Source organism: Leguminivora glycinivorella, chromosome 1, assembly GCF_023078275.1.
Source record: "Leguminivora glycinivorella isolate SPB_JAAS2020 chromosome 1, LegGlyc_1.1, whole genome shotgun sequence".
Taxonomy (NCBI): Eukaryota; Metazoa; Arthropoda; class Insecta; order Lepidoptera; family Tortricidae; genus Leguminivora; species Leguminivora glycinivorella.
Genome location: NC_062971.1, coordinates 1,757,057 through 1,772,624, shown reverse-complemented (window position 1 = coordinate 1,772,624; position 15,568 = coordinate 1,757,057). Strand labels below are relative to the sequence as shown.

Here is a 15,568-nt window from a genome sequence, read left to right as displayed (position 1 = left end):
GAGCGATAGAGATAGATAGTCACGAAACAGATTATCGTGAGCGTTTGTGCATTTGGCTACGTACCCTGATCTCTTTACTGATTACTAGACTTAGGACTTTTTATGGCATACCGTGGTTCTAAAATCCGTGGAGTCGCCATATGAAAAATTTTCAAAGTCAAAGTCCAACGGTATGATGTCACATTAAATATAAATATTTATACATACTGTCACATCGTCACTGAGTTCATTTTAATCGAACGTAGTTGATTTTATCTTAATAGTATTGTTGGTATTATTATATAGTCTAGGATTATGATAAAATTGACTAATAAATAACATTATTAGTTAAAATGAAATACGTTCGATTAAAATGAACTAGGTAACGTTGTGACAGTATGTATAAATATTTAATAATATGATATTATACTGTTGGACTTGGACTTTGACTTCGAAAATTTTTCATATGTCGACTCCACGGATTTTAGAACCACGGTATGCCATAAAAAGTCCTAAGCCTACTGATTACATCCTCATTAAATAAATGTACACTTTTTTGTTCCGTTTCTATCGTCGCATCGCTTCCTCGCTTTTGGTGAGACCAGTGCCTTAGCCTATCTTATATTACCCATGATTAAAGGGTGGAAGCATTTTCTCGAATAAAATAAAACAATGTAATAATAACTGATCTCTTTACTGATTACATCCTCATAAATAATGTACAGGTTCTAAGTCTACTTGCGGGCGGCCAACGCGGCCAGGTCCGCGATGCAGCGGTCCAGGGTCTGCTTCTCTTGGTCCGGGGTGCTGGCCTGTAACAAAACAAATTATATTATAAGAGCATTTGAATGATTCACGGTTATTTTCATTAGACTTATATAGACCGTGATTACCTTTTTGATTTTTGTCGAGCTCCCGATATTTCCCGGTCAATATAAGTCTAATTATAAGAACATTTTCAGAATTAGCGTAAGTCGTTAACAAAAATTAATTCACTGTCAGTTTTGTGACGATAATTAAGCATGAAATTTCTATAAAAATATTGTTTTTGTGTTAATTACATAAACTTTAAGCGAAAATCTACATTCAGAATGTGAAAAAAGTAAATGTTTATACAGATTTTATGCTTAATTGTCGTCACAAAACTGACAGCGAGTTAATTTTTGATAACAACTTACGCTAATTGGGGGGCCCAAATTCTGAAAATGCCCATAATATAAATAGTAGTACATTACGCATGGCCGGGTCCACACCGAGCAAGGCAATGTGCTCGCGAGGCAAACGTGCTATGGGTATGACGTCTAGTCCCTCGGCCGAGTAACGCATGCACTGTATCAGGCGAGGCACGTCTATACAGCACGTTTGCCGCGCGAGGAAATTTCCTCGCGGCGCTCTGTGTGGACCCGGCTAATATGATACAAAAATGTGAAAAGGAAGAATTTTCGAGTGGCGATAAATTAAAACACGACCGAAGAGTGTTTTAAATTGAGAAGAATTTCGAAGTCCCTTTTGGCACGTGTATCGTATTACGTGGCGTACGCCGCCGGTCATTTTTGCCACGCCGCAGCCGCCGATCATTTCACCGGCGTGAAAAGAATTCCTAATTTTTGGCTTGTTCTTTGTTGTTCATACTGTAGACGTGTGCGCCGATTACAAAATAATGGGCAGCGGCGCGGCGTTTGCCAAAAATCGCCCGTGGCGGCGTGTTTCCGGCGTGGTCGAATTAATGGTAAGTGTTCACTGTCCATACCTTTGTAACGTTGGACACGATCCAGTCGACCATGTGTTTCTGCGCCAGGCGCCTCTCCACGTTGGACTTCTCCAACTGGTAGTCCAGGCGGCGTTTCACCTGCAAAATATATGGCAGTTGTTGAATAGAAGCCGAGAGAGGCTGATATCAGTTTTCTAATCACAGTGTAAAATCTGTTTGTCAAAACCTTGAACTGTACCTCATTGCACGTACGAGGCCCTAGCTGAAGCTCAAGTAGTCTCCTAAGCTGACGAGTTTAACCTTTGATGCTATAGTTTTCATTAGTGTCACAGTACCTCCGAGTAGGCCTTCATGAGTCGCTCCCTGTAGGCGGCCTCGAGCTGCAGAAGCACATTCTACTTGGCCTGCACCAGCAGTTCCTGACCCTCATTGCCTCACTAGGCCGATACTTTAGACCTTCTGACTCAATGATAACCGTAACATACTAATGGTGTTATAGAGTACCTCTGAGTAGGCCTTCATGAGTCGCTCCCTGTAGGCGGCCTCGAGCTGCAGCAGCACATTCTCCTTCTTGGCCTGCACGAGCAGCTCCTGCCCCTCGGCGCGCCACTGCGCCTTCTTCTCCTCCGAGATGGCCTTCTCCAGGGACTCGATAGTCTGGGCGCGGCCCTCGTTCCAGTTTGATTCTATCGCCTGGAATAACAAATTTCACAACATAGTACACACAAAAAGAAGCATGCAAACAAAACACAATGAACGCTAAATAGGACCCTCACTCAGCATGATGCCGCGGCAACCCGCAGCGCTGGTTTTCTGTGAGGACCTGACTACATCTAACCTACCTACATGTACTTTATAATTATAATGGACAGATAATAAGGTAAAAAAGTGGATATATTGAGTTGACTGTACTTATTTACATCTTCATAGAATTAGGATCTGTCATAATCATAAACATTATGTAGTAGCTTCTTTTGTTTCTTTCATTGATTTTTAAAGGAAACAAAATTCTAAATTTAAATATTGGGACATTGTACAAGTTTTTGCAAACCATATTGATACAAAATATGTAAAAAAAAACCGGCCAAGAGCGTGTCGGGCCACGCTCAGTGTAGGGTTCCGTAGTTTTCCGTATTTTTCTCAAAAACTACTGAACCTATCAAGTTCAAAACAATTTTCCTAGAAAGTCTTTATAAAATTCTACTTTTGTGATTTTTTTCATATTTTTTAAACATATAGTTCAAAAGTTAGAGGGGGGGGGGCGGACTTTTTTTCCTTTAGGAGCGATTATTTCCGAAAATATTAATATTATCAAAAAAATGATCTTAGTAAACCCTTATTCATTTTTAAATACCTATCTAACAATATATCAGACGTTGGGGTTGGAATGAAAAAAAAAAATCTGCCCCCACTTTACATGTAGGGGGAGTACCCTAATAAAACATTTTTTTCCATTTTTTATTTTTGCACTTTTTGGCGTGATTGATATACATATTGATACCAAATTTCAGCTTTCTAGTGCTAACGGTTACTGAGATTATCCGCTGACGGACGGACAGACAGACATGGCGAAACTATAAGGGTTCCTAGTTGACTACGGAACCCTAAAAATGAATACATTTTTGTACTACATCCGTATGGTGTTAGGACTAATATACTCAATCATATACAGTTCAATCAACTTACATCAACTTCCTTGTCCAAGAAAGCAGCAATAGAGGGACCGAACTTCTTGGCAGCGACGTAGACCATGACAAGCAGAGATAGACCGCTGTAGTACTCGTGCTCCATAACGTAGATCTCCTTGCTGCAGAGGTATGTGGCCAGGCCGACGCCGAAGGTGTAGGGGCCAGTCACGCCGGTCTTTGAGTGGAACAACTGGAACCTGGAAGGTGTAGAATAGAGTATAGTTCGTGACTGAAGCAGTATTACAGTTATAATACGAGTCAAAGCGCGCGTCTTCGGGAATCGACCCAACCTATGTTTAGTTGCAGGGTTTTTTTTTGTGGTAATCGAAGAAAACTACAGGGTGTCAGGTGAAGATAATTTTTGATGTCAATCAATTCAGTTCTTATCCAGAATCAGAAGGTAGTATCATAGGGAGAAATAGCAACAATGATCCTATATAGGCAGTTCCATATTATTTAAATCTCAAACTCAAAATACAGTGTTTAGCGCCCGCAAGCACTCATGCCTGATGACGGGTCTCCATATGACTCGAAACATGTCGCCGAATGTGATGTATTAACGTGATACATCTGTATCTTTAAATATTTGAACATATCTCACGAAAGTATAATGTTAAAGACTCTTCATAATGAGGATATGGCATCATACTTTGGGGCAAAGGTTGGTTATTTAAGTTATGTATTATAGCTATTTAATTAAAATGCGGCTCTTTAGTAACCTACACTGTACATTACTGTATTAGCCCAGAACGAGCGCCAGTACTAACCATTCTTCAGGGATGAAGCCGAGCCGCACCTTGCCGGGCTCGCCTCTCACGGGCCTGGGGAAGTTCTTCTCATCCCGCACACCGGAGACGTCAGTGGCTGCGCTGCGGGCCACCAGCGCGGTGGTCGCGGACTGTCGGGACGCCGCTGAAATTAATAAAACAAGATTATTTAAAATTATATTTATATATTTACTTATGGCCACAAAATAGACGAGGCGAATATGTGGCCCTACGATGGAGCGAGCCTGCCCAGGTGTGTTCACCCATGACTTGAAGGTTGCTTGTTATATGAGCTTGGAATTATGGATGTTGGTTTATCTTGAGATTCTTTGTATATATAAACTGTAACTATTGACGTATAATGTATCTGTGCATTTACGAAATAAATTAATATGAATATCCATAAGAAAACAGGCTGGATAACATTAAGAGGACTACAATCAATAGTGACTCCTTAAAAATAATAGTAAGCCCTATCTAGCAACCAACATCTACATATATAGACTATAACTATCCTTTAAGACGCTACGATACCCCTCATTTCTCCATACAAACGCTCTCGCCTGTTTCCTCTCTGGTTTTTGAAGCTAGATCAATGGTTTTTTCAACACAGACTTTTATTATCAATATCTGTGTCGGACCGTTTTGCTTTTTTTGATATTTTTGTTTTAAAAGGAATTAGAGCCTCTCAAAGTTGGCAAAAACGGCTTAATTGAATTTGCCAGAAAGAAAGGCGTGGTATTCAAAACTGAGATCAATTATCCAAAAAAACGAAACGGTCCGACACAGATAATTTCCTTGTCATTCTGATTTCCAAATTTCGTAACGATTGGTTAAGTTTTGGAGGAGGAAACAGTCGAGAGCGGAACCTCGATTTTTGCAGTTTTTACGCGGGATTTCGCGCCTGAGCTGCAGTTGTCCCTATCGCACCAAATTTAGGGGCGGGGCTAAGTTTTTATATACGTACACTGAGATAAAGTGATGGGAAATACTCGACATCTAATGTCGATAATCTAGTGATGTGAAAAGTTATCGATATACTACGTCGAAATATCGACATACCGTGTTTGACGAACTTTTTAGTTAGAAATACGTACTATTATATGTTCATATTTAAAATTGGTGGTCCAAAAAGACCAGTCTGCTCCGAGACCACGGGGACAATGCCGTCCTTGAAACGTCGGAGGTTAGTGTTTAAAACATAGTAAATACGCGATTAAGTCCCGTTTGCAATTTTAAATATGTGTAAAAATCGTGAAAGTTTGAATCTGTATTATATATTCTGTGGAAATACTAAGTCCATATTTTTATAAGTATAGGTACGTAACAATTGCATACAGGTATAGGTTTATTTTATACATGCATAACTTTTCTCGTCATTGGTTTACTAGTAACAATTATAAAGTTATGCTGTATTTTACGATAGATTCCACGAATATTAGGCAACTATTTGGTATTCGGTCTTTTCAGCCATTTTGCCGAAAATTTGGTATTCGGTCATCATTGTTTATTTATTACTATTCTGCCGAACACCAATTAGGTAAGTAGTTATATTAGTCATATTATATGTACTTATTTACACACAATAAAAACAGACATAATATTAATAATTTAAGTCATGTTTTAAAATATAAAAAAAAACGATGGGCCTTATTTAGTAATACATAGTTTGTTCAGGTTGGTACCAGTACCTGCCCTTAATAAGGCCCAGTGCTTATATTTCTTCTAAGTTTTATCAATCATGCCGTTTTGTATATTTTCTTCGCAGACATAGAATCAAAAAATGCCCTAAATAGTTACTTCTCTAAATAAGGCCCATCGCTCGCTTCTTAAGTTTTATAACTTTGTGTAAACATTGTGTTCATGAATTCAATCATCAATTTTTGAGATAAGTATTTATACTACGGTCTGTCGTCTAAAACACATTTATTCAGGACTATGCATTTAGGATATGATGGTACTCTAAATTAGAGGGGTTCAAGTCTTAACAAACAGTGCGTCAAGGTCAATGTGGTCAAGATAGGCAGACTTTATTTCATATTAAGTTTAAAGGGACAAAATTAGGTACTTAATTAAAGTAGTGTGGGGTAGCCTGCTGTCCTACGGGGCAATAAATATTATAATGTATTGTGTTTATGTGTATTGTGTATCATAAGTACTGGGCGTTTGCGGGGTCGCCTTCCACTCTGAGGCCACCACTCAAATACTGGCGCTGTTGATAGCTCATCTTTGAAGATTATATCCGATCCATCTCTATTTCCGCAGCGCTACTTCTTGGGTATCGAAGGTTGTGAACATGTGGACACATGGGCGGCATGGGCCTTATTTCATACCTGCATCAAATAAGACCCATAGTTTTTCTGTTTAATAATACTTACTTTTTACTTTTTTACTTACTGCACGAAATTTTTGAACCATTTACACTTATCAATTTATAAAATGTACATAACATTTCGAAACTTAAAAGCCGGGCCTTGTTTGCATTGACATTACATATGCCCTTAGTAGGTAGATGAAATGAGTATTACCAACGTTTTAATTCTGCGGTAACAAAAATGCTTTGCCGAAAAGTATAAATAAGATCTAAATAATAAGTATAAATAAATAAGATAAAAGTATCTATACGTTTAAATAGCCTAGGTTTAAATTTAGCTGGCAAATTAGTTAAGCATTTTTATGGTTGGTATGCATGTTGGTAACCACGAAAAAATGCACATTTTATTACATTATGGTAAGTAATTAAATAATTAAATAAATATTGGGGACACCTTACACAGATCAACTTAGCCCCAAACTAAGCAAAGCTTGTACTATGGGTGCTAGGCGACGATATAGCGCAGGACACCATCGCGAGCGCAGACTTCTGGCCGAAAGGTGTGGTTTTTCGGCGATTCCGGGGCAACTTGCCGAATCTTACACTGGGGCAAACGACGCAACGGAGCCACGCTGTTACGTCATCGCCCAAATAAATTGTTTAGTTTTAAACTTGATTGTTTGTTTTTTTTTTCATGTTCTTACTTACTGTTTTTTTTTCTTTTTTGTTATCTAAGTTTCGTGACGCATTGGTTTTACTGTAATGTCATGTAAACATGTTTTTACTAATAAATAAATAAATAATACATACTTAAATAGATAACATACATACATACAATCACGCCTGTATCCCATAAAGGGGTAGGCAGAACACATGAAACTAATAAAACTTCAGTGCCACTCTTGGCAAATAAGGGGTTGAAAGAAAACGAAACTGTGACATTGCAGTGACAGGTTGCCAGCCTCTGGCCTACGCCACAATTTAACCCATATCCCATAGCCTGTAAAGGTGTAATATGTAGAACTATCTAGTATATAAGACCATTTTGTAACCATATTACTGCGAATAAACCATTTGTATTGTATTGTATTGTATTATAGATAAATACAAAACCATACTTAAATAGATAAATACATACTTATATACATAGAAAACATCCATGACTCAGGAACAAATATCTGTGCTCATCACACAAATAAATACCCTTACCGGGATTCGACGAACGACGACGGGAACCGAAGACAACATTAAAATTAGGTAGTTAATTAAAGTACTTTGAAGTAACCTGCTGTCCTACGGGATAAATATTATAATATATATAGGTATCCATATATTTTTATTCTTTTCCTTCCGGCGACCGTCCTTTGTCACCCATGTTTCACAACTAAAGAGTAAGACGAAATAGACGAGTGAAGATGCTCTGACTGAAACAATTACTTTTCATATTATTAATGTTTACCATTACACACAGAGCACAATCTCATCGGTAAATATTGTCAATTTTACTTTATTTCGACGTGCGTTTATCATAGCGCTCTTGAACTGTGCTCTTGAATAATACGATTTTGTAAAGAAAATATCTCCTAGATACATACTATCAATTGAATAATACGATTCTGTAAAGAAAATATCTCCTAGATACATACTATCAATTGTGTCGCTTAGTTTCAAACTTGGGTACTTAAATCCATTCTGCTTTAAGATTGAATATATAAAAAATATATATTAACCTTGTAGCAGAATGGATTTATCCAGGTTTGAAGTTAAGCGACACAATACGCTTAATTCGGTATGTAAGAAATGCCTTATTTTTTGTTAAGTTACTGATGGGCCTTATTTCATACATGCAGCAATTTGGGAAAAGTGCACCTACTTAATGCACAATTGCACATGGACCCAATTTTTTGACCCATTTACACTTATCTAATTATAAAATGTACATAACATTTCGAGACTTTTAACCGGGCCTTATTTGTATGTAGATTACAGATGCCTTTAGTTGGTAGATGAAATGAGTGTTATATACGTTTTAATTCTATGGTAACAGAAATGCTGATATGTAAGTATAAATAAGTTTTAAATAATAAAAATATCAAAAGTATCTATACGTTTAAGTACCGATACCTAGGTTTAAATTTAGCTGGCAAATTAGTTAAGCATTTTTATGGTTGGTCTTGTTCTGTGCTAAGCCTTGTATTTCTAATGCTAGGTAGGTAATATGTATACACAACCCTAGAACATTAGAAATATAAGATGCATATGTAGCTTTCCATAAAGGTCCTTATGCTTCATAATTATGCAATAAGATTTTGTTTGGCAGATTTTTTGTTAGTATTCTGCTAAAAAGTTCTAATTACCTTGGAACATAATCCGGTGTCTGGTAAGTATAATAGGTACCAAATTGTTACCTAGTTAAATTTTCCTACGCTGTCACTTCTGTCAAACATGTGCAAAAAAAAGAATAAGATTCACATACATTTTTGGTAGGTAGATACTGTCAACCAATTATGTAGAATCCTAGGCCACTCTAGAACCCTGTCGTATTGACACCGTCCTTTATTTGCTACAGAAGCCAGTTTTACTTTTACTGTGAAAGGGTCTAGATTGGCCTATGACCTAGGATTCAGATGTGTGCGTGCGCCACGCGCACGCACACAGGGCCTCTCTGTGGGTGCCGCCCCCGTCAGCGCGACGGCGATAAAGACCTAAAAATCTCAAATTTGAATTCGTGCTTCGGTATCGTATCCTTTAATTTCACTCATGGAATTGGTCTGTTGAAAATGAGATATGAGCGGCTGGTTTGATCTGGAGCGAGGCCACGAGGATCGCTGAAGATAGGAAGGCGTGGCGCGAGCTTGTAAAGGCCCTTTGCACCTCTGGGGTGCCTTAGGACTATAACAACATACTTTAATTGACATATTTTGCTTAAGAGATACCATTTTTCACTGACTTAATTAAAAAGAAGAGTGTGAAAAATATTAAATAAAAATATGCATCAAAGATCAAGGTTTTGTATTCCACTGGTTCCTCCTCCATAACACCAATTGTAACATAATTGGAATCTTAATGATAATGAAATTTTACAGCATGTATGGTGCTATATTCCAACATCAGTGCTGGAAATAAACAGTTGTTTGTAGACTGAGAGAGAGATGTTAATGTTACAGACGGCCTGACATATTTTTTATGAGTATGTTTGGCCACAATTCCAATAGGTACTCATTTGATAAATAATTAAATAATCAACACATTTTAATACTAACTCATTTATCATTTGAAGGTTTCTTCTAGTCTATGCTATGATTAGTGGATTCCAGTAATTGTTTTACATTATTTGACTAATTACATGAAGTATATTGAAGTAAGAACTAGCAAGTTATTTTATTATGATATAAAATATAGTTGAAGAAGACTTATAAGAATAAAACCTTCGGTTGAGCAAAATATACATAAGGTTATAACCTATACATTAATCATGGTACTTAATTAAAGATGTCCAAAATATTGTAAATAAATGAAGTACGGCAAAATGACGGAGAAATAAATGCAGTAACTTTTAAATTCTTAATTAAAGAAGATTAAACAGGTAAAACCGATCGTCAATTGTCAAATCGGTGATTACATAAACGTCGTAACTTAGGGTTAAGGTTAAAATCATATTTTCTTTTTATTACAAGACGTGTGCAGAAACTTATTAAAATGTACATACCTGAACGCAAAGCTACGCGGGATAGCATATTTAATAGCGTATTTATAAATTAATTTATAATTTTCGACAGTCCACCTCGAAAAAGTACTTTGCGCTAGTGTTGCGACTTCATCGACATATCAAGATTATCAAGACAAGTGGCATGTCAAAAAGTATGCGAGTATTAAAAGGTTTTACTAAACTCAATACACGGCCCGGTCGTTTCTTTAGCTAGAATTAACAGCAAAAAGGTTTTTTTTTCACTTTTATTTTATTAAAACCTAATAATTATATAATTATTTTATCCTGTACATTCGTAATTTTATTTCATCTGGTACCGATTAACTTTATAATCGAGTCAAAACAATTACCTAATCGAACTTATGAAATATTTACATGATATCAAAATTTGTGATTTGAGAGGTAGTTTAAATTTTGATTGTTTAATTTAGTATTTCCCATCATTTTATTTTTGAAACTATCGGTTTCTCATCGCAGAGCTGAATTTTATTCGCTGTTGTTCGCAACCCAGCAACCTGTTTTCAATATTTTGTTTGTTGGTCATATTTTGCGTTTATTGATCTATTAGTTAGCTTATCAAACCGTATGTTCGCAATAGCCTTTACTTACGCATTATTGTTTCAAACGCTAGGCTTAGTTGTGACAACTTCCAAGCATAAAGTAACTTAGCATATCAGTGAAATGGCAAACGTTCAGTCTATTTGGAAGAAAATGGTTAGTTTAGCTTTTATGAAAATTTGAAATGTTTCGACATAAAAATATTGATATCATTATCAACTATCATTTACGTTGAACTGATAATGACAATAAGCCTATTCTACTAGCTTCTGTCCATGTCGTGTTAGTTTTAGCCCTATTTAGTTTGATTCTGGCTAAAATATCATTTTTATGTAGGTAGATAGATAATAGATAGTAGATATGGTGGATACCTTGTTTAGATAACTAGGATTTCAAATTTCAATAGTCTTTACTTACTTAGTCTACATTTAGGTTAGCGTTCTATAAATTGGTCTAGTCTACAGCTGTCTGCACAGGCTGTCTGGTTTTACTGCTGACTAGATTTTAGATAAAATCAGTTAATCAATGGACTAGCTAGAGACTAGACTACATGTTTAAAAGGCAAACTATTATATAGAGTATACGGGCACATGAGCAACTCTGTTGTTACAACTACTTTGTCTTTTCAATTCTCCCACCTCCTACCTAATGTGTTGAAAAGTTGCGTCGGTGACTGATGGTGTGAGACAAAATAGTTACATTTTTTTCCAATTTTTTTCAATATTTTTTTTTAAGTTAAATAAAGCAATACCTTTCAATTGAAATATGTTTTGTCAAAATCGGACGACGTACAAAAAAATTAGATTTTTTTTTCGGTTTTCGTAACAGACCTCACTACGCTCGTCGTCCTAAGGGATGAGATTATGATATCCTCGGAATTTTTTATTTTATTTTGAGTTGTACTGTCACTATGTACTTTTCTGTGTAAGGAAAATACATTATTTCAGACTTTCTGGCAAAGGAATTTCAAAGTGGCCATATAAAGCAAATTTTCCCAACTTTGGCAACATGTATCTTAAAAAATGCTAATCCGATTTCGATGCGGTCTTTAGTTTTCAACTATACTTCGTTTCTTTTAAGATTAGAATTATCTGTCAAACGGGTAAACAAAGAAGCAGTGGTCGTAGACCTTCCTTCTTCGATTTCGGCCGATACCACTGATTTCTTGGAACTTATGTACATAGTATTATAAGTTATAAGTTCCAAGAAATCAGTGGTATCGGCCGAAATCGAAGAAGTTTATCTATGACCAATGCTTCTTTGATTTTACCCGTTTGACAGATAATTCTAATCTTAAAAGAAACGAAGTATATGAATTTATCTGTCTTTGATTTAAAAAAACTCATATATCGACATTGTACATTTTGTCTGTCATTCTTTGAAGTTATTCAGTGCGAGACGTAAATTTACTTTTTTATGCTTTTTCTTACTTTTTTTATAATAATTTTTTTTCAATTTTTTTTTAAATTACATAAAGCAATACCTTTCATTTGAGATACGTTTTGTCAAAATCGGACGATACAATAAAAAGATAGAATTTTTTTCATTTTCATAAAACACCTCGCTACGCTCGGCTTCCTAAGGGATGAAATTTCGATATCCTCGGAAAAAATCGTTTACTATATAAGACGTCTACTATCACCATGCAAAGCGGCTTGCTTCCATCTAAAAGTGCAGCTTTTTTTTCATAACTAGTATGACTATAAACAAATAATAAATAAACTCTAGAGTTAATACGTGCAGCTTCTGACGTTTCCCATACAATTGAGCGGCAACAATTTTACTAGCGCCATCTAGCGGTTCGAGTTGATCAAAGTAGTTGTTCAGACTTTTATTTGAGTAAATTAAAATAGAAAAAGCTATTACTTGATCTACTTTAACATTTTTAGACGAAATAAAACAAAAAAATAAGAATTTGTAATTTTTTTTAATTTTATGCTGTATGAAACTAAACTATTTTGATCAACTCATGCCGCTAGGAGCGCTAGTGTGCATGTTGCCAACTTTGGCACCGAGCTGCACGTATTAACTCGTAGAGTTTACATAGTATTTGCTATAAAGGACCAATGTGGGACGAATGCCTAAAATAGTAGATTGAATACTTCTTTTCCTATTTCTGAACGCAACCAATCAATTTCATGTTTTCTAGTTTCTAAACGAAGCTGTCAAGTTAACATTTGTTGACGTTTTCTGATAGGAGAATTTTGGATTGGATTATTTTGTTGCTATTTTCTAACTAAATGTGGAATATCTATTCCAAAAATGGGAATATTTACATCCTGCTGTAAACCTCAAGCGGCAGACGTTTTAACACCAGATGCAGTAAGTTCACTGCCGTTACTTCGTACTTTCTAGACTACCTTAGCGATCGATTGCAAAACATTGCTGGGTTCAATAACTTTGGTGTGGCATAACGTTCCAAAGAAATGCTAAATACTTACTATTGTTTCATTGTGATTGCTTATAATGTAAACAGATGATAAGCAGATGGTTAAAGACATTTATTTGTTGAAAAAATATCAAGTTTTGAAGAATGTCACCATACGCTGTACGTCGTCATTCGGGCCTCTAATGAGTCATTAATATTCATTATAATTGGATTATCACTATTATACTTGATGACCGGTTTTGCGCTTAATACCATTACAGAGTATAGTCTCAAATTGATTGAATCCTGGTTTGTTATATCTATTTCCTTTAAAATATTATTATCGATCAATTCTAATCTAAATTTACTGTACTAGGAAACCAGACGCCGTCACCTGGTGGAAGCGGCGGAGAAGCGACGGTCGGAGGAGGCCTCCCGCGGGGTCAAGGACCCTGAGAAGGTGAAGCGCATGCAGCAGCGGTCCGAGGAAATGGAAAGACGAGAGGCTGAGCTGGCTAAACAAGGAGGTTCAAACCTCAAGGTTTGTTTATTCATAGGTTTTCTAACTTCGAAAAGTAAGAATGGAAGAGACAATATGATTTAAAGACAGGAGAAAAATTTAATAAAATCATTCTGCATCTAAATTATAATCTGAGATCAGACGGATTTGTGACATTCTTAGTGACTTTACGTCATTCTAATGACTTTTAGTATGAGATGACGCACAAAAATCCGATCTCTGATTATAATACAGATTTATCAAATTTCTATACACATATTTTCTTCACTTAAACCATAATTTTCTTACAGTGGACGACAGGATGAGATCCGAAGCAAGGCGGAACCAGTCAGAGCAGTCAGCCCGACCCGCCCGCACCCCTTTCCAAAGAAGACAAATACCGATACAAGAACTAACACCTATTTTACATTATGTCTCTGGATTATAGATAAGTGTGATGTTGCTTATTTATTATTATCATAATAGTTTTACAGTTACCATTTTTAAAGGTGTTATAAATACGAAATATTCTGACGCCTAAATTAATAAGATGCAAGATAATTTTGAATATAGCTGTAAAGTTTTACTTTTGACTTCAATATTGTAAGTATTTTAGTAATCAATATTACTTCATCAATGAAATGTTCAATATACAAAAGCATAAATATTAATGTATTATTTATAATTGTACAGTTGATTTTGTAATTTATTTGAAAAGTATTTGTATATAAAATGAATGAGTTTTAATTGATAGAAACATGTTTAATTTCAGTATTTTTATTTACTAAGGCTGATAGTCCACTATCATATGTTAACATAGAAATGTGATCATAGGCAAAATGCTGTCGTTTTTCTTCATGTTGGAGAAAAAGGGAGGCATACAGATCTATGAATCCTATGATTATATTTCTATGATAAACATATGATAGTGGACTATCGACCTAAAATAAAGTTAATAACATTTTTACAGACAGCTCATTTAAAGCTTGTTCCACATAGTTATATAGCTTTCAGCTGAAACCCACCCTATAGTCACTATTTAGTCCAATAAAAAATATTTTCTGAGCATTTGTACACTTATACACTATGGTAGACTTTTGTGGGGAACCTTCCCTTATTGTCCATGGAAATCTATTACAAAATTCCTTGAGTACCCAATGGATCAATTTCATAGATTTTACCGCCTTTATACATGACACACGATTGTTATAGACGGTCAAGCAAATCTCGGCACTAAAAAGGCGGCAAATTTGTAAATTGTAGAGACGTAGATTTATCGTCCAATATAAAATTAGAACTTCACGTTTTTTTTAACTGACAAGTTTTGCTTTACGGTCTATATGAGACATTATCTGGGTAAAGGGATCCTATTGTCGACGGCGCTTACGTCCCGCGGCGTCGTATTTGTACTAAAACATCGCTCATAACGCCGTAAGCGCCATCGACAATAAGGACCCTTTACCCAGAGAATGTCACATTATGTACTAAAATCGAGAATTTTGCATAGTTTTACACAATTATTGAAGCTTATTGTTTTTTTAGCGTGTTGGTTTAGTTGCTTAGTGTGTTGTTATTTGTAAGTAAGATTGTATTTAAATGTGCTATTAAATGATCTTTGTATATCTTTGTACATGAATGTATTTTTGTAACTCACTTACATATCCATTATAATAAATGTTATATAATACTTATTGCTGTATCATATTAGTAGAGAAATTTCTCTACCAATTAGCATTTTTAGACTTTTTTTTGGATTACGTTGTTACTTATTATTTTGACAATATGTCAGACTTTACTACAATATTATGTTTATGAAAAATTTAAGCAGTATAAAATATTTTCATGAAATAATTTATAAATAAATTCTAATTCAGGACACATATAAAATATCTTTAAATGTAAAGAATCTCACGAACCCGTCGCTCCTATACAATAGAAGTTACGCTCTTATTTTATGAGTATTTTCTCATTATCC

The 15,568-nt window shown here is 35.5% G+C and overlaps 2 protein-coding genes across 3 annotated transcripts; one reads left to right on the top strand and one right to left on the bottom strand.

Annotated features, from left to right (window-relative positions):
- Positions 1-657: 657 nt before the first annotated feature.
- Positions 658-10,310, bottom strand: LOC125227647 (ATP synthase subunit b, mitochondrial). Its single transcript, XM_048132013.1, has 6 exons — positions 10,169-10,310; positions 4,146-4,290; positions 3,377-3,575; positions 2,195-2,383; positions 1,730-1,828; positions 658-791 (listed from the first exon to the last, which is right to left on the bottom strand). Exons 1-6 carry the CDS (start codon positions 10,194-10,196, stop codon positions 714-716), a joined length of 738 nt encoding a protein of 245 aa, XP_047987970.1. The 5' UTR covers positions 10,197-10,310; the 3' UTR covers positions 658-713.
- A 446-nt stretch (positions 10,311-10,756) lies between these two features.
- Positions 10,757-15,282, top strand: LOC125227774 (small VCP/p97-interacting protein). 2 transcript variants are annotated; one of them, XM_048132115.1, is made up of 3 exons: positions 10,757-10,882; positions 13,471-13,635; positions 13,905-15,282. In XM_048132115.1, exons 1-3 carry the CDS (start codon positions 10,850-10,852, stop codon positions 13,917-13,919), a joined length of 213 nt encoding a protein of 70 aa, XP_047988072.1. In that variant the 5' UTR covers positions 10,757-10,849; the 3' UTR covers positions 13,920-15,282. The 2 variants fall into 2 exon arrangements, with proteins under 2 accessions (XP_047988072.1, XP_047988062.1); XM_048132105.1 differs by lacking the exon at positions 10,757-10,882 and adding an exon at positions 12,902-13,048.
- The last annotated feature ends 286 nt before the right edge of the window (positions 15,283-15,568 follow it).